Genomic DNA, 19,913 nt, shown 5'->3' with positions numbered 1-19,913 from the left:
TCATATCTGAATGGTCTAGTGGTTTTCCCTACTTTCTTCAATTTAAGTCTGAATTTGGCAATAAGGAGTTCATGATCTGAGCCACAGTCAGCTCCTGGTCTTGTTTTTGCTAACTGTATACAGCTTCTCCATCTTTGGCTGCAAAGAATATAAACAATCTGATTTCGGTGTTGACCATCTGGTGATGTCCATGTGTAGAGTCTTCTCTTGTGTTGTTGAAAGAGGGTGTTTGCTATGACCAGTGCGTTCTCTTGACAAAACTCTATTAGCCTTTGCCCTGCTTCATTCCGTGCTCCAAGGCCAAATTTGCCTGTTACTCCAGGTATTTCTTGGCTTCCTACTTTTGCATTCCAGTCCCCTATAATGAAAAGGACATCATTTTTGGGTGTTAGTTCTAAAAGGTCTTATAGGTCTTCATAGACCCGTTCAAGTTCGGCTTCCTCAGCATTACTGGTTGGGGCATAGGCCTGGATTTCTGTAATATTGAATGGTTTGCCTTGGAAACGAACAGAAATCATTCTGTCGTTTTTAAGACTGCATCCAAGTACTGCATTTTGGACTCTTTGGTTGACCATGATGGCTACTCCATTTCTTCTAAGGGATTCCTGCCCACAGTAGTAGATATAATGGTCATCTGAGTTAAATTCACCCATTCCAGTCCATTTTAATTCACTGATTCCTAGAATGTCTATGTTCACTCTTGCCATCTCCTGTTTGACCACTTCCAATTTGCCTTGATTCATGGACCTAACATTCCAGGTTCCTATGCAATATTGCTCTTTACAGCACCGGACCTTGCTTCTATCACCAGTCACATCCACAACTGGGTATTGGTTTTGCTTTTGCTCCATCCCTTTATTCCTTCTAGAGTTATTTCTCCACTGATCTCCAGTAGCATACTGGGCACCATTGATGACTGCCCTCAGTTTCATTAGTCCCACAGGTTTAGCTTGAAGGAAAACACTGACCACCTTTACAGGTGTAGGTAGTTGAGGGTTGGGGTAGAAGCAGCACTTAAACATATTTTTCAAAAGTGGTGCCTCTAAGAATTCTTTCAGATATCTGTTAACCTGGTTGTTGTTACCATTTTGGTAAAAATTTCTTTAGAGGAAGCAGTATGAACATAAGACTATGAGATAGGTAGAGAAAGTCGGAGAAGGCAATGGCACCCCACTCCAGTACTCTTGCCTGGAAACTCCCATAGACGGAGAAGCCTGGTAGGCTGCAGTCCATGGGGTCACTAAGAGTCGGACACGACTGAGCGACTTCACTTTCATTTTTCACTTTCACACATTGGAGAAGGAAATGGCAACCCACTCCAGTGTTCTTGCCTGGAGAATCTCAGGGATGGGGGAGCCTGGTGGGCTGCCGTCTATGGGGTCGCACAGAGTTGGACACAACTGAAGCGACTTAGCAGCAGCAGCAGAGAAAATAATCAAATCTTTTTTATATATTTGCTGTCCTACCAGCTATACTCTGTACCCTCGAAATGTGGCCTTCTTTCATCTATTCTATGAATATTTGTTGAAAGCACATTATGTAAAGTCCACCATCGTCGAAGTTTTACACATATCTTCAAATATTAGATAGCCTGCTCCATAAAATAAGGGTTATGTTTGCTCTGAGTGACCCAAACAGCAGATGGAAGACTTGGGGATGGAAACTGTAGGGAGACAGATCTCACCCCCATGTGGAAAAACTTTGGTTACAGCCCTTTGACTGTGAAATGGTGGGCGACCTTAGAGGAGGGGGTGGTTCTTAATGACAGAGACTAAAGGACAGCTTTTTAAGGAGGCTGTGGGGAGGGTGATGGCAAAGCCGTGTGGTGCTATGAACACAGCCTGGATTCTGATGTCAGAGCCTCTTTCATGTACTGGTTATGTGACCTCGAGTGAGTTAACCTCTTTGAGCATCAGCCTCCCTGCCTAAAAAGGGGGGATACTGGATGTCTCATTGGGGGTGACTGTGAATAGATAGTGTAGCCATTTGTGTTAGCACAATACCCAGGATATACTAAACTCTCAGATTCCATCTTTTTTTTTTTAACCATTACTGCTGTGGTTTTTTTTTTTTTAAATTATTTCCTTCAGTTCAGTCGCTCAGTTGTGTCCAACTCTTTGCGACCCCATGAATCACAGCACGCCAGGCCTCCCTGTCCATCACCAACTCCCGGAGTTCACTCAAACTCATGTCCATAGGGTTTAATCAGAACCACTCACACACATTTTTCATGAAGCCAACTTTACCAAAGGTTTGGTAGAAGACAATTTACAACTGAACATTATCCTTAAAATAGTCCTCAACTGTTCTGCAGCTTTCCTGCAGCCTCCGGTCATGTGGCCTTCCTCCTTCTCCCCTTCCTTCCAGATTACTCCCTGAACTCTGAATTCTCCTCACACTATCATACACAGTATAATTGGCTTCCTCAGCCTTGATTTGCAACTCTGCTGCTTTCCACCCGAGCATGTTGAGGTGCTCAACTGAACATTAACTTGTGTGAAAGTACAAAGGCCAGGCAGAAAGCTTGGGATTTATTGTGTCAAGGTTCATTCACTCAGAAACCAATCCAAGTTTTCTTTTCTTCAAAGTATATTCACCAAACTTCCACCCAACTTATAGTGAATAAGTATATAAAAACAGATACAAAATTGCATCAGCTTTTCACTTCTTGGTCAAAGGCTGAGGATCCAGAAACTGGAGAGAATGTGTCTGTTAACTTGACGGTTATTAAGACTATGGTAAAAATATTTTAGAAGAAGCGACATGAATACACAAGATATGTATTCAAAGGTAGAAAGTGATCAAAGGGTGGTATGTCTTTCATGAATTTTTACCAAAGGGCTATATTATTTAACTGTGTACATATAAAGTATAATTGTAATTTAAGGCTCTCTAAAAAAATTATTTATAGCAGACTTGGGCTGGATTCTCTAAATTCACTGAGATTTTGTGATTATTGTCGGATTGATTTGACTGAAAATCATGTAGAAAGCAATAGGAGGAAAGAAGATGAGCTATGCTACCCTGTCTCCTACCCTGTGGCTTCATGGGGCTCAGAGGACAAGAGGAGAGAAAAGTGATTATTCATTCTCCTGCTCCTTCCTGCTGGGCCATGACTTGTGTCCCTTTTAAGTATGGCCACAGCTCCCTTCCTGTGCCCAGGGAGTCCTAGAGGTGGTACCAATCTCCCTCTCCTGTTCATTGGGGTGCTTCACTATCTCCATCTCTACTCTGCCCACACCTCTATAAATAGTCCCTGAAAACACTCTTCAGTTTCCCCTTTGAGTGCGCTACCATTTCCTGCCCCAGAACCCTGACTGCTGCTTTACAAAGGTAACTTTCAAAAGAGATAAAATCATGACTTTCATGTAACTACAAAAACATGAACACATCTCTTGCACGGTGTGTACTACTTTTAATATCTTATGATTTTATCAATTATATCTCACTGAAGCTGAAAAAAAATAAAATGAATACACTGAAATTTTAATTAACACTTTCATTAAATGAGAGACTCAGAGAAGAGCAGCAGCATAGGTTTTTCCAGTAGTCATGTAAAGATGTGAGAGTTGGACCATAAAGAAGGTTGCTGCTGCTGCTAAGTCACGTCAGTCGTGTCTGACTCTGTGCAACCCCACAGACGGCAGCCCACCAGGCTCCCCCGTCCCTGGGATTCTCCAGGCAAGAACAATGGAGTGGGGTGCCATTTCCTTCTCCAATGCATGAAAGTGAAGTCGCTCAGTTGTGTCTGACTCTTAGCAACCCCATGGACTGCAGCCTACCAGGCTCCTCCGTCCATGGGAGTTTCCAGGCAAGAGTACTGGAGTGGGTCTCCAGTCCCTTCTCCGTAAAGAAGGCTGAGTGTCAAAATATTATTGCTTTTGAATTGTGGTGCTGGAGAAGACTCTTAAGAATCTCTTGGACAGCAGGGAAATCAAACCAGTCAATCCTAAAGGAAATCAACCCTGAATATTCATTGGAAGGACTGATGCTGAAGCTCCAATACTTTGGCCACATGATGCGAAGAGTCAACTCATTGGTAAAGACCTTGATGCTGGGAAAGATTGAAGGCAGGAGGAGGAGGGGGTGACAGAGGATGAAATGGTTGGATAGCATCACTGACTCAAAGGACATGAGTTTGAGCAAACTCCGGGAAATAGTGGAGGACAGAGGGGCCTGGCATGCTACAGTCCAAGAGGTCGCAAAGAGTCAGATACAGCTTAGCAACTGAATAAGGCAAGAATTATCTACAATTTACCATTATAAATAGCTCAAAGACAGTGAATCAGAATCAGACACCCTAGAAACTTGTGCTCTGAACAGTGCATTGTATTCCACCTACATTCGCCTTCTCTGTTTAAAGAAGACCATCATTCAAGTAATTACCTGTGCCATGATATTGAAGCCATCCTGCTCACCAGGACTTGTTCAAGGAAAACCCTGAATGTGTCCGGGGGAGGTATTTGATAAGCTGCTGGAGTTGAGAGGGAGATCCCCAGGGACCACTCTCAGAATAGCCTTGCAGGAATCTAGAAGAGGAAACCACTTCGCAGAGCTCAGGGAGAGGGGAGGTGGTGATTGCAAAGGCTGTTTCAAAAAGAGGGAGCTTCCTGAACCCTCAGTAAAGTTCACTAAAAAAAAAAAAAGATTGTTGAGACTGGGTCTTTTGTGCCTTTGTGCAAATTGGTAAAAAGGGTGAATTTTGCATAAGAATTGGAGCAGCATTTGCACTTGAGGAGCCTAAGCAGTGGTTAGGTTGAAGGGGACTCGGAGGTCAAAAACCCCTAAGAATTTACAGACCTGAACAGTGAGAATTGTCCACTGTCCACTGTCTCTGGATATGGACACGCTGGAATTTGCCATTTCAGCTAATTCTGGGGGCAAGAAGCCTTCAGATGTCTGAATTATATATGCCATTAGCACAGTTCAAGTTGTTCTCTTTGAAATTTTGTTGGAGTGGGAAGGTCCAAATTTCTTGTTTCACCATTAATTTCCTTTTATTTATTTCATTTCATTTCTTCTGAGTTTTCTAGGTACCTACTTCTGGGGTTCACTCATTCCGTAAATGTTTCCTTGGACATGCTGTGTGCTGGGCAGGCATGATTTTAGGTTCTGGGTGTACAGCACTGAACAATGCATCCAGGTCCCAGCTTTTACAGGGCTTCCATTCTAAGGGCTAAAGACAGAATAAATGTATACGATTATTTCAGAGAGTGCTACAGACTATAACAATAATAAAACAGACCACTCTGTGTGTGTGTGTGTCTGTGTGTGTGTGTGTGTGTGTTGAATGGAGGCTACTTTACAGAGGTCAGCAAAGGTCATTCTGAGATTAGGACCTTCAGAGGCCCTAAAATGAAAATAGATGTGACTCCTCCCACCACGAGCCTCAAAAAACCCAATCCTCCCTACTGCAAGATACAAAGCCCCTAAGCTTTTTGGCCTTCATTCATTCATAATTCACCAAGAAAGTCTTTAGGTGGGACTTTGGATTATGATTGCTAAAGATTCCCTCAAAGCACAGAGCTGACTGAAGTCATCACCTCAATTTGCAAATAACCACAGGCCACGCACAGCGTTAAGCCTGAAGTGCTTGTCTTCGGCTTCCTGGCCGCTGTCCAGTCCACCCAGCTGCCTCCCCCACCCTCAGGAGACCAACTGAAAGGCTTCATGGGAAGGTCCTTCTCCATTTGTTCTGCCTGAGGAGGTGCCCCCACTGTCTGTCAGGAACCTGTAACTGAAGATTGCATAAAATGCTCATGTCTTCTTCAGAACAATGTGAGTTGCCATATTTCATTGATACTTTTTTGTTTCTTTCACATTTTAACACTTCATAAATCGACAGGGTCCTCAATTCCTATCAGTACGGGTATTGACACTGCTGATGTTTGATCATCAGAATTTGCAGACTGGGTATCCGCTGCCTGGAAGAAAATCCTGAACAGTGGAGTGCTCTCTTCAAAATGCTGCATCACAATACTTTTTGGCAAGCAGATTATTCTGAATTAAATGTTAATTTGAAAGATTCAAAATATAAAGGAAAAGTTCTTAGAGAATCTTAATCAATTAATCTATTTCACTTACATTTTTCTATTATATGCACAGGGAATAATATGATTAAAATCTGTCTATCTACAAGCTCTTAAGATAAAATTTTCAAAGAATAAGAAAACACTGTCATTGGCAATCTTTTAAAATTCTTACTAGAAGGAATGTTGGGAGATAATCTGTCTCTAATTCTACTGGTAATTGGGATTGTTGAGATCACCTGAGAAGGGTGTTGGAGGCCAGAGAGAATCCCTCACAGCAGAAATATTTGAGATGACAATAGTAGAAGCCAAGAAAAAAGCACTTTCAAAGTTGAGGGGGCATTGGCTATCATTAAATATTCTCCAGCAGTCAAGTAAAATGAGAACTGAGAAGTATGCTTTAGACCTAATAGCCAAACTGTGGGTCGTGGCTTTGGAACAAGGGGCTTCGTGAGAACAGTGATGAGGAAGTAGAGATGGTAACTGTGAATAGTCATTGGAAAGGACCACTGTGGAGTTGGTTTATTTATAGGTTTTACAGTGGGAAAGTCTTGAGTATGTCTAAATGCTGGGGGTGAGGAACTTACGAGGCAAGCTGGATATAAAGAGGGAGAGGTTACGTGCCGGAATAGGGTCCTAGAGGACTGGAAGTGTTCTACTCCCACAGATGGGAAGGAGGACACTTCTCTGACTGGGGTGCGTTATCAGTGTGTTTAAGAAATATATGGAATTGACGTGGGCAGACCTGGGTGGGAATCAAGGCTCCATCACTTTCTAGATGCGTCACCTTGGCTAAGTTGCTCACTCTTACTGATGATCTTACTGAGCACGTTCTATGGGATAGGCACTAACCAACGAAATGGTTATTTTCACAGACAGTGCTGAAGCTGTTAGCCTAGTGAAGAGAACATGTGTTAAATTAGACTAGGGCTCAAATCTAGGCAGGAAATTGAGAAAATCCTTCTGTAGTAATTTGCATGTTTGTGTGTGTGAAGTAGGAGGTAAAGTATGCTTGAAATTAAAGGGAAAGGTGGGAGAAATTCATTGGATAAACCATCTAAGAAAGAAAATCTGAATAACCACATGTCTTTTGATAATCCTTCTAGAGATGTGTTAGGGTTGACGGATTTTACTTACTCAAACAGTGACAGACTTTATCTTCTTGGGCTCTAAAAATCACTGCAGACAGTGACTGCTGCCGTGAAATTAGGAGATGCTTGCTCCTTGGAAGAAAAGCTATAACAAATCTAGACAAAGTGTATTAAAAAGCAGAGTCATCACTTTGCTGACAAAGGTCCATATAGTCAAAGTGATGGTTTTTCCAGTAGTTATGTACAGATATGAGAACTGGACCGTAAAGAAGGCTGAGTGCCAAAGAATGGATGCTTTCAAGGTGTAGTGCTGGAGAAGACTCTTGAGAGTCCCTTGGACAGCAAGGAGATCAAACCAGTCACTCCTAAAGGACATCAACTGTGAATATGCATTGGAAGGATCAATGCTGAAGCTCAAGCTCCCATACTTTGGCCACCTGATGACTCTTTGAAAAAGACCCTGATGCTGGGAAATATTGAAGGCAAAAGGATAAGGGGTCAGCAGAGGATGAGATGGTTAGATAGCATCACTGACTCAATGGACATGAATGTGAGCAAGCTCTGGGAGATCGTGAAGGACAGGGAAACCTGGCTTGCTGCAGTCCATGGGGTCACAAGGAGTTGGACGTGACTAAGCGACTGAAGAACAACAAAGCAGGACTCTTTTTTTTGTAAGTTGGCTAAGGCTGTTTTTTGTTTGTTTTCTTAATCAATTTATTTAAATTGGAGGCTAATTACAATATTGTGTTGGCTTTTTGCCATACATGACATGACATGAATCAGCCATGGGGGGTACATGTCCCCCATCCTGATTCCCCTCCTACTCCCTCCCCATCCCATCCCTCAGGGTCATCCCAGTGCACCAGCCCTGAGCGCCCTGTCTCATGCATCGAACCTGAACTGGCGATCTGTTTCACATGTGATAATATACATGTTTCAATGCTATTCTCTCAAATCATCCTACTCTTGCCTTCTCCCACAGAGTCCAAAAGTCTGTTCTTTACATCTGTGTCTCTTCTGCTGTCTCGCATATAGGGTCATCGTTACCATCTTTCTAAATTCCATATATATGTTAGTATACTGTGTTGGTGTTTTTCTTTCCGACTTACTTCACTCTGTATAATAGGCTCCAGTTTCATCCACCTCATTAGAACTGATTCAAATGCATTCTTTTTAATACTGAGTAATACTCCATTGTGTATATGTACCACAGCTTTCTTATCCATTCGTCTGCTAATGGGCATCTAGGTTGCTTCCACGTCCTCGCTATTATAAACAGTGCTGCAATGAACATTGGAGTCCATGTGTTTCTTTCAATTCTGGTTTCCTCAGTGTGTATGCCCAGGAGTGGGATTGCTGGGTCGTATGGCAGTTCTATTTCCAGTTTTTTTTAAGGAATCTCCACACTGTTCTCCATAGTGACTGTACTAGTTTGCATTTCCACCAACAGTGTAAGAGGGTTCCCTTTTCTCCGCACCCTCTCCAGCATTTATTGTTTGTAGACTTTTTGATAGCAGCCATTCTGACTGGCGTGAGATGGTACCTCATTGTGGTTTTGATTTGCATTTCTCTGTTCATGAATGATGTTGAGCATCTTTTTATGTTTGTTAGCCATCTGTCTTCTTTGGAGAAATGTCTGTTTAATTCTTTGGCCCATTTCTTGATTGGGTAGTTTATTTTTCTGAAATTGAGCTGCAGGAGCAGCTTGTATATTTGTGAGCTTAATTGTCAGTTGCTTCATTTGCTATTATTTTCTCCCATTCTGAAGGCTATCTTTTCACCTTGCTTATAGTTTCCTTTGTTGTACAAAAGCTTTTAAGTTTAATTAGGTCCCATTTGTTTATTTTTGCTTTTATTTCCAATACTCTGGGAGGTGGGTCATAGAGGATCTTGCTGTGATTTATGTCAGAGTGTTTTGCCTATGTTTTCCTCTAGGAGTTTTATAGTTTCTGGTCTTATATTTGATCTTTAATCCATTTTGAGTTTATTTTTGTGTATGGTGTTAGAAAGTGTTGTAGTTTCATTCTTCTACAAGTGGTTGACCAGTTTTCCCAGCACCACTTGTTATAAAGATTGTCTTTTCTCCATTGTATATTTTTGCCTCCTTTGTCAAAGATAACGTGTCCATCAGTTCAGTTCAGTTCAGTCGCTCAGTCGTGTCCGACTCTTCGAGACCCCATGAATCACAGCACGCCAGGCCTCCCTGTCCATCACCAACTCCCAGAATTCACTCAAACTCATGTCCATCGAGTCGGTGATGCCATCCAGCCATCTCATTCTCTGTTGTCCCTGTCTCCTCCCGCCCCCAATCCCTCCCAGCATCAGAGTCTTTTCCAGTGAGTCAACTCGTTGCATGAGGTGGCCAAAGTATTGGAGTTTCAGTTTTAGCATCAGTCCTTCCAATGAACACCCTGGACTGATCTCCTCTAGAATGGACTGGTTGGATCTCCTTGCAGTCCAGGTGACTCATAGGTATGTGGATTTATCTCTGGACTTTCTATTTTGTTCCATTGGTCTATGTTTCTGTCTTTGTGCCAGTACCATACTGTCTTGATGACTGTGGCTTTGTAGTCTAGTCTGAAGTCAGGCAGGTTGATTCCTCCTGTTCCATTCTTCTTTCTCAAGATGGTTTTGGCTATTCAAGGTTATTTTGTATCTCCACCCAAATTATGAAATTATTTGTTCTAGTTCTCTGAAAAATACCGTTGGTAGCTTGATAGGGATTGCATTGAATCTATAGATTGCTTTGGGTAGTATACTCATTTTCACTATGTTGATTCTTCCAATCTATGAACATGGTATATTTCTCCATCTATTTGTTTCATCTTTGATTTCTTTCATCAGTGTTTTATAGTTTTCTATATATAGGTCTTTTGTTTCTTTAGGTAGATTTATCTCTACGTATTTTATTCTTTTCATCATGATGGTAAATGGGACTGTTTCCTTAATTTCTGTTTTCTCGTTGTTTAGTGTATAGGAATGCAAGGGATTCTTTCTGTGTATGAACTTTATATCCTGCAACTTTACATATTCATTGATTGGCTCTAGTAATTTTCTGGTGGTGTCTTTAGGGTTTTCTATGTAGAGGATCATGTCATCTGCAAACAGTGAGAGTTTTACTTCTTCTTTTCCAATCTGGATTCCTTTTATTTTTCTTCTCTGATTGCTGTGGCTAAAACTTCCAAAACTATGTTGAATAGTAGTGGTGAGAATGGGCACCCTTGTTTAGTCCCTGACTTTAGGGGAAATGCTTTCAATTTTTTGCCATCGAGCATAATGTTTGCTGTGGGTTTATCATATATGGCTTTTATTATGTTGAGGTATGTTCCTTCTATGTCTCAAAGCAAGACTCTTGCCAACTCAAGTACAGGAAACCCAGTTCAAACTTCCTTAAGTAAAAGACCATTGTTTTCTGGTCACTGAAAAACTTTTCAAATGGTAAACCCAAAACATCAGTGTGTCCTGCTGTCCTCTTCTTCTTTCTTCCTCCCCATGCTTTAGCTCTGCTTTTCTTGGTGTTAGGGCTTCTTGTGACACTTTATAAACTTCACAAAGCTGACTCCTTTCCTATTTCAGAAATGGACAGAGTAGCAGCAGGCTTTAGTTTCCAATGGGAAAAATCTCTGTAATGAGCACCTCTCATTGCTTCAGAAAAACACTAGGGGATAGACCCTGATTGGCTGGGCAGGGGCCATGTTTCCAGCCTGGGAAAATGGGAGTAGGTGTGGAGAGGTGGTACACACACACCTAACATCAGGGACTGAATTAGAAGAAAGGATCCCCAAGGAAACAGCAGTTTCTTTCACCTAAAAAAGGGATGCTGGGAGGTAAAGACACATTATTTCCATGTTCTATAGACTGGTAGCATGTTTTCCTATTAATCACTATGATTTAATGAAGACAGTCCATTAATTATGACATTCTCTCACAGAATAATGATTCTTCACATTTTTTATTCCCTTCACTTCCTGATTAAGTCAGATAATGTACATACCCATTTCCACTCTCTTTTAGAGATTTAGAAAAAAGAAACAAGTGCTTTGGCAGCACATATACTAAAACTGGAACGGTACAGAGAAGATTAGCATGGCCCCTGCACAAGGATGACACGCAAATTCATGAAGCGTTCCATATTTTTATGGAAGCAACCTAGATGTCCATCAGCAGACAAATGGATAAGAAAGCTGTGGTACATATACACAGTGGAATGTCACTCAGCTATTAAAAAGAATACATTTGAATCAGTTCTAATGAGGTGGATGAAACTGGAGCCTAATATACAGAGTGAAGTCAGAAAGAAAAACACCAATATAGTATATTAATGCATATATATGGAATTTAGAAAGATGGTAACAATGACCCTATATGCAAGACAGCAAAAGAGACACAGATGTAAAGAACAGACTTTTGGACTCTGTGGGAGAGGGCAAGGGTGGGATGATTTGAGAGAATAGCACTGAAACATGTATATTACCATATGTGAAGTAGATTGCCAGTCCAAGTTCAATGCATGAGACAGGGCATTCAGGACCGGTGCACTGGGATGACCCTGAGAGATGGGATGGGGAGGAGGGAGATAGGAGCAGGGTTCAGGATGGCAGACACATGTACACCCATGGCTGATTCATGTCAATGTATGGCAAAAACCACTACAATACTGTAATTTGCCTCAAGTTAAAATAAAATTAATTAAAAAAGAAACAATGTATGTCACTCTAACATGACATATATTTAATATCTTGGAAAATCAAGTTGATATTAAAAGCAATAAAAATATTCTAAATCCAGCATTAGCTAGAAGGCAGTTATATCCCATGCATTTTCTCTTTTAATTTCCTAGATCTTTTACCATTTTCTTTGGGTGAGTGGCCATATCAGTTGGGGTTCAGGGTGTAAAGTAAAAACCACTCTAGGTATTACTGCCATGAAGGGATTTAATTCAGGAAATTACATGTATACAACACAGACTAAAGTAGGCTCTAGACAGGGCCTCTGGGGATAGTATCTAGAACAATGACTCATCTAGGGGTTTCTGGAAATTTAGGTGAAGAAAAATACTTGTAGCTACAATCCATAGTCAAAAACAAGAAATGAGACCACCACCAGTTAATCCTTTCTAATGCTCAGAAAGCTAGAAGACCCTCAACGCTGAACCTTAGGTCTCCACAACCATGCTTGCTAGTAGAAACACTCACTGAGTCCACCTTGCAGATCTCAAATGAACGTACGTAATTCACAGAATCCAGTTCATGTGCAAAACCCATAGCTGCAAGGAAATCTGGAAGAGAATTTTTAGCTTTCCAGCCCTTCTAATTAGAGGGTGGAATAGAAGTTGGCAAGCCAATCCACAGATATCTATCTCAATGGGCTTAGGCATTATTCATTTGTTTTCTAGCAGGAGTAGCTGGGTTGTTTGCAGTGGCAAAGGCAAAGGGAAACTGAAGAATTGTTGCTGCTTAAGAAAGAAATTGTCAGATTGCAGAAGTTTAACCCTTAAAGAGTTTGGCTGACTCTTACTGCAGTCTTTCTGTTTTGTTACTTATTTAGAGAAGTCACTGTAACCAGACCAACATATCTTTGCTTCTGTGGGTCAGCTACTAGAACTGGCAGATTGTTCCCATTTGTTGTAAATGGGATTTTGCTTCTAGCAGGGCAGGTGTCTTAAAGGCATGGCCCATAGAGTAGCCTATAAGAATGTTATCTATCCTGTCATCCTCACATTTAACAAAGACTAAAACGTGCCCTGATTGTTCTTTATATGCAAGTTTGAAGATGTTAGGGATTGGGAGTTGTTAAAGGTGAGTAGACTGGTGTCTCCTTTCTGGAAGCCTAGGTCATAATCCTTCCATATACTGATTTACAGATGCAGAAATTAAACCAGTAGGGATAAACAGAAAGTGGCAGAGAAGTGACTTGACCTTGAATGAAGATGGACTCCACAGACCCTTGCTACCCAACGTGTAATCTGTGGACTGCAGCGTCTGGAGCTCATTAGAAAAGTTGACTCTCAGGCTCTTTCCCAAGCTCTCTGAAGCAGCACCTGCAGTTTAATGTCTGCAGGTGATTCTCAGGCATGTTAAAGTGTGGGGGAGGATGGCTTTTAACTACTTTGTTGATTTAAGACTTCCTAACAAAGTGGCTATGGCTGTAAGCGCCCTAGAACTTGAGTTCCATCAGCAATTTGATGACACCTTGGAATCAAACAGACCCCCCCCAGTCTTTCTAGGGAAAGGTTCCCCTTTTACGAACTTTAGAATCTTTCAGTCAATGCGCTGTGACACGTAGAAAGAAAAAAAGGGAGTTTTTCCAACTGTTCTTGCACTGACAAATCTGGTCTAATATACATGATGTAACTCAAGCATGAATGGGCCTATGAGCACTTCCTCTTCTGCACAGCAGTAAAGGTATGTAAGCAACAAAACTACAACATGCCTTCCCACTGCAGGAAACCAAAGAATCTATCGTGTGGGTGAAGAACTGAGGAATGGTTCAAAAAAGAATCCTCTTTTTACACTCTTCCATTTCTGGGGAAAAAAAAAAATCAATGAACAATTCAAGATACCTACATACAGACTTTGTGTGCATGCTCCAAGTCAGCATTATGGTTATTGTATTAAGGGTTTAAAACAGTTTGACATAAGTCAGTCTTGTACAAAATGACCTATGTTGATGAGCAGTTTAAATGTAAGAGTTAGGCTCAGTATTTTTTAGTGAAGGTTCCTTGCACTTGCAGACTGTAGCTATAGCAGGTAAACCCAGGGGTATGAAAAACCTAGATGAGGAGACAGGTCAGCAACAGTTAAACTATATTTCCCCATCTGTGAAATGAGAAAGTAGATCTAGATTTCCATGTTTCCTTCCTATTTTAACATTTTATGGTTCTATATAACAAGTGTAATTATAAAAATAACATTTATTGAACATTTTCTGATCCTCTCATTTATTCCTTTTAATATCAATCTTACTTTACAAATAAGAGAAACTAGGGCACAGGCATGTCAGTCACTCGTGGGGGTTATATTCTAACACGGGAAACTGATTCACACCCTGGCAGTCTGACTGCAGCCTCACTCTTACACACCCTATTCATTGCCTTCTGCTGCTGCTGCTAAGTCACTTCAGTCATGTCCGACTCTGTGTGACCCCATAGACAGAAGCCCACCAGGCTCCCTGTCCCTGGGATTCTCCAGGCAAGAACACTGGAGTGGGTTGCCATTTCCTTCTCCAATGTGTGAAAGTCGTGTCCAACCCTTAGCGACCCCATGGACTGCAGTCCACCAGGCTCCTCCATCCATGGGATTTTCTAGGCAAGAGTACTGGATTGGCTTGCCATTGCCTTCTCCGTCATTGCCTCCTACTTTATGGCAAATATGTCTCTAACTTCCAAGCTCTTGTTACTGATACAGTGGAAATCTCACACGCGGCAATAAGGCACTTCCACACAGAGGGCAGAGCCCTTGCCATAAATATTGAAGTCGTCCAGTGCTTTAGAAGCAGCTCTCAACCTTAGCTAGACATTAAGAGTCACCAGGGAAGCCTCAAATAGCATGGATGCCTGGATTGCACACTGAAGAGTTTCTGATGGAGTCAGTCTGACATGAATACTCAGCACTGAGGTTTTTTTTTTTAATGTTTTTTAGGAATTCAAATAGGCAACCCAGATTGAGACTAGACTACTCCCAACTTTATAGGAATGGGGTTAGTTCTGTGGGCAAGTTCTACCCACGTAGGACCAGGTACTGACTTGATGCATCAACCATTGATACCCTGACACAAGATTTTTAATTCTGCTAGTTATGTAATGGAGGAGGAAATGGCAACCCACTCCAGTATTGTTGCCTGGAAAATCCCATGACAGAGGAGCCTGGTGGGCTACAGTCCATGGAGTTGCAGAGTCATACATGACTGACTGAGTACATTTCTGTAAAGTAGATTACCTGTTTGTCAGTACCATCTGTTGTTTTGGATAAGCTTCCTGTAAAAGGGCAGAGCCAGTGTCTTATTTGTATGTGTGTCCCCAGAGCCTGGTAACATCCCTATAAATTTTATTTCCAATTGGGAAGGAAATAATGAAACCACATCTAACCATCTCCATATAACAACAAGATCTTGACAGAACATGCACTTAAATCTGGTTACTGTTGAACTGAATATTTATCTGCTAGGCTTTGAGATAGGGAAAGAAGCATACTCTTTTCCTAGAGTTTGAGATTTCTTGGGGATGTTCTAGGACAGTGTGTCAATATCGTGTGATAAGTTTTATCTGACCCCTGGTAACATGGATGTCTCTGCCCACTTCCATGACCCCAGCACAAGCAGCCTGTCAAAGAGATGCTCCAGGGTAAGGGCATTTATGCTGACTACTATGAAAGTCACACTTTTCCTTCACTCCAGTGTAGTCATCAACCATCACCTGGTTAGCTTTTCCCTTTGTGGTCCACCTTGAACTATGTTAGACCCATTTTCTCGCCCTGACTTGTTTTACAGTTCACTTACCTGTCCAGGATTTAACCAGGAATCCCTTTGTAACATTTCCCCCCTAAATGGATCTGTTGGTAACACCTCTGCAGATCTGGCCTCAGCCACTGGCTCACAGCACTCTCAGACAGCTGGGCTAGAGAAGGCAAAACCTATTTTTAAGAGAAAGAAAAGTTACTTTCCACTTGACCACAATCAGAACGAGCGGTGGAACAGATGCCTCCTGGCTTCATTGCAGTAGCCACTCTTTTGAAATCATCCTGAAGGTCATTTTCTTTCTTTGAGGCTCAATGCAAGAGGTTGGACCATGGAAGTCCAAAGGACGGACCACTTATCCTTTGAGCTCGAGGAACTGCCTTTAATCATTTACTTCGGCTTCAAGCTCATCAAATAACCCTTCCACGTTCTTGCTTTCTTAGCCCTGGGAATGAACTTATGTGGAAGCCAGTCACCTATAACATTTCACCATTTTTCTCCTTTAAAACAAAACAGCCCATCAGTCCCAGCCTGTCTTCCCACAATGTCCTCATTGTACTAGGGCTAAGTTTCTTACTAAGATGTTTTCATCCAGGGTAGAAGGCTCGAGCTTATCCTTACTTTCCTGGTCCGGACAACGTAAAGCATTTCCCACCAACATCTACCCCACATTCTAGAATATTCTCAACCACAGGGGCATGACATAAGCCATGACTCTGCATGATACGCTGCGAGGTTGTAGCAAATAATCTGCAACCAACAATTACGTGTCAGTGTTCACAGACAGTTCCAAGGGTCCCCTGTATGAATACTGCTATCACACTCTGAGGCATCTGTTTTTTTGGGAGGAAGAGAAGGAAGCAGAGTCCCAGGAGTCCCATAAAGCACTACCATGACCTCTACCAAGGGCATTTATGCCACAGCCCTAGCCAAACCAGTTACTGATGCTCCTAATCATTGACTACACATCACTGCAGTGGCTTACACTGGGTATACCCATGGGACTGTGGTTAATAGAGTCCCAGCCACTGGCCTGTCTAAAAGTACCTATCACTCATTTCTTAGGTGGTTAACATCACACGTCTGACCTTCAAAGAACTAACAAGGCTAAGATATAACGTGTAATACCAAGTACAACGGAAAACTATTCCCTAATAGACTGGATATATAACACATTTTATATTGGAAAATTTATTCAGGCCAGGGCATGCTATATTGTCTGCACACTATATACATGTCTTCCATTTTTAAATTGTGACAATCCGGCTTGAGAAGTTTCAAAAAGCTGCTTAAATTTAAATGAAATTCATTGATGAAGAAAATATTTTCTGACCTGTCAATTCTGCCTAGTCAGTACTTGGTGATCAGTATAATGAGGCAGGTCACAGCTGGACTGCTGTCACAGCGAAAGTGTGTTCTAAGAAGAAAGCAATTTAGCCAAAAGAACTTTTTTCTTTGTGTCATGTGTTATTGCTAGCTGACACCCTATTCTTCACAGGCATAATAAGCCTTTGAAGCAGATGAATCAGTGCTTACACACAACTCCCAATTTGCAGGTATCTTGAACAAACGACCTTTAAGATCATTTCTTTTGAAAATATTCTCAACAAACAGTAAAGCAAAGAGAGGAAAAAAATCACATTTACATTGCATTTTGTGGAGAATTAGTATCTTTGGCTGATCTGAGATTATTCTTAGTGTCCCATAAATAAAAACACCAAAACTTTTATAGTTCAGCTTGATGAAATAAAAAGAAAGGCAAGTCAGGTTATTTATAATTTCACATGTACAATGCTGTGTTTCTAAGCCACAAACACTTTCATAAAAAAATTTTTATTTCACACTTTTATACAAATATCCACAGGTATTTTCTAATCATGAAATAATTTTACAATGCTAGTTAGTATAAAAATGTATCAAATGCAAACAGACCAGTGACTTGACTTGAGATGACATTTTTAACAACTATAAACATCACTACATTCGTGTTTCTTTTGGTGAACCACTCTTGCACCCCGCCCCCCTTTTTAGGACATTCATTTTTATAACAAAGGTCTATTAACACTTTCAAAATATCAGCTTCTCAGCAACCTATAAGCCAGTGCACTGGGTTCCAAGTTATCTAAGCAAGAAACTGAGATTTTAAACATTGTTATGACCTGTTTTAGAGAAATTTCTGTAAACAAAATATCATCTGTAAAACTATTTTTGTTTTGAAAATTCCAAAGCACAACTAATATCTTAAGGGCATAAGATTTCTGGAAGAAATAAAAAACAAAAATGCCAAAGCATCAATGTCACATATAGCTGTATTTTGTTCTTTTAAAAGATTTTGAGATGCTGCTTACTCTATAGCCAAACAAATTAGCACCTGTTTGTTGCTGTACCCCCTGTAACTTAACATTTTAAAGTATAGTAATTTTTTAAATTTTAGCTTTCCAGCTATTCAATCTCTACTGAATGTATATAATAATAACTTCCTCCTCCCTCCCCTTATCTTTAAAATTAAACAATTTAAAGTTCTTTTCAGAGTAGTTTAAGTATTTTAGGGGATACAGACAGGGGAGGAAACAAAGCAAAAAACAGAATATCGACTCATTGATTAAATGATTCCAATAATATTTTAAAACTTCAAAGCCACGATGTTCAGACTTTTGGTATCAGGTATTCAGTAGTCTTACACTGGATCGGTTTGGGTCCACCATCGGCACTCACCGTTTCTTTCAAGTCCTGAATATACAGTATTTTCAGCAGTGACTAAACTGCACTAAAGTCCAACAAACAATCCCATTATTTCCAAGAGTTCCTGACAGTTATAGCAGGAAAATCAGAAATAGCACACAGGGCTCTAAACTAAAAAATATCTTCTGTCTTTAAGAATTAAACATCTCACAGTTAAATTCTATTTCTTAACTGTTTTGGGTTCGGAGGGGGAGGGGATGAGTGCTGTCATGAAGGGAGTTAATAACTTAAAACTTATCTGCAAAGCATAACTCTCTGCTATATTTATAAAGACTTACTATGTTCTTTAGGCAGTCAGTAATTGAGGTCCAACCAGTGACCTCTCATGTTCTGATTCTGATTGCTTAATCCAACCTGAAGGGCAAACTGGAGAATCTTTGGCCTGTTAGTCAATAACAAAATGGTTTGTAAAAAAGAAAAATAAATACCATATACAAATAAGTATAACTAGCATTCAAATCTGTTATGTCTGTGTGTTTTAGTGAAAGGGAAATGAAACCTGTGTGTATTTGGCATGAGCAGGTATTCACACATCTAGGAAATGGAAAAAGATGGCAGGATGGCAACATCACCTTCTATTGCACATTTAATTTATGTGAGCACTTTAGTTTGAACACGGTTACCCTGATGGCATAGGGCTGTGATGCAGGACAGTTAACTGGCATGTTCTTCCGTCCTATGAGAAGAACGCTGGCAGAGGTGGTGCCGAGGTTGGGACGGTCACTCTGTTGGCGCAGGGGTCATGGTGCCTTCTTCCAGCTACACCGTTGGAAGGATGTCGCCTAACAGTAACCGGGCAGGCCCTTCCCCAGCACAACTAAGTCAAAAACAAAGGCAACCCGGAACGATAAATTAAGGCAGTTAAAGAAAAATCCATTCCAACAGCCTTCAATTTGGCTGTGCAAAACAGGAGCCTCGGGCTACGTAACAGTGTCCACAGTTAAAACTGTAGGCCCGTACTTGTGTAGTCTGTCTGAAATCAGTATTCAGATATTGAACAGGTTTTTCAATCCAAGTGTCTGGGCTGGGAAAAAAATAAAGCAGTTTGGGTACTGTGAAGCTTTTCTGACCTCCCTAGGAGTAGCTTTCACTTTCATTCCACTTTGTGATCCACTGTTTTTTTTCAGGGTTATCATTATATCTTTCATCTTGGATCTCTCGCTCTTCTTTCCGGATCCTTACAGCGTGGTATCGGGGAACGCTATCATCGTACCTAGAGCGTTTAAAGAATCCACACTGGAGACGGGGGAGAAAGAAACAGACACAAATTAAGTAATTCCAAGAAGGGCAAGTCCACTGGATGGTAATACCTAAGCTTTCTGTTCAGCTATGCCTAAATTTGGACTGGGACAAAGAATAAAAGACATGGTTTTCTTTTAAGAAGGAACTAATAGGTCAAAAAGAAATAGTTAATAGCTGGTGAGGATAAACAGAAGAGAACAGCTGTAAAACTGGAAGAAAAGTCCCTTTTCCCATCTTGTAGCAATGTTAGTTACCTCTAAGAGTTGAAGAGTTTATGAAATAGTGCTTCCATTTTTTTTATAATCACCATACTATATGTAAAAGATCTAACTTTCAGATTACTAGAACATCGTGT

At 40.9% G+C, this 19,913-nt stretch overlaps 1 protein-coding gene and 1 non-coding gene across 4 annotated transcripts in view; one reads left to right on the top strand and one right to left on the bottom strand.

The window, feature by feature from the left end:
• Positions 1 to 11,155: 11,155 nt before the first annotated feature.
• On the top strand, positions 11,156 to 11,258 carry LOC129538794 (U6 spliceosomal RNA). The gene has a single exon (XR_008682330.2). It is a non-coding gene; the product is annotated as a U6 spliceosomal RNA (small nuclear RNA).
• Positions 11,259 to 17,388: 6,130 nt separating this feature from the next.
• Positions 17,389 to 19,913, bottom strand: part of ITGA6 (integrin subunit alpha 6) — a 90,738-nt gene continuing 88,213 nt past the window's right edge. For 2 of the 3 annotated variants that reach the window (XM_088830110.1, XM_055398900.2), the window contains exon 25: positions 17,389 to 19,552. In XM_088830110.1, the coding sequence (XP_088686236.1) occupies positions 19,391 to 19,552 (162 nt within the window). In that variant the 3' untranslated portion in view covers positions 17,389 to 19,390. The remainder of the gene's footprint in view (positions 19,553 to 19,913) is intronic. The other variant, XM_055398901.2, reaches the window with a different exon arrangement.

The sequence above is a fragment of the Moschus berezovskii genome, chromosome 2 (genome assembly GCF_049115385.1).
Source record: "Moschus berezovskii isolate FMDL1 chromosome 2, NW_MosBer_1.0, whole genome shotgun sequence".
NCBI lineage: Eukaryota > Metazoa > Chordata > Mammalia > Artiodactyla > Moschidae > Moschus > Moschus berezovskii.
Note: the sequence above shows the minus strand (reverse complement) of the source record. Positions and strands in the feature narration are given on the sequence as shown.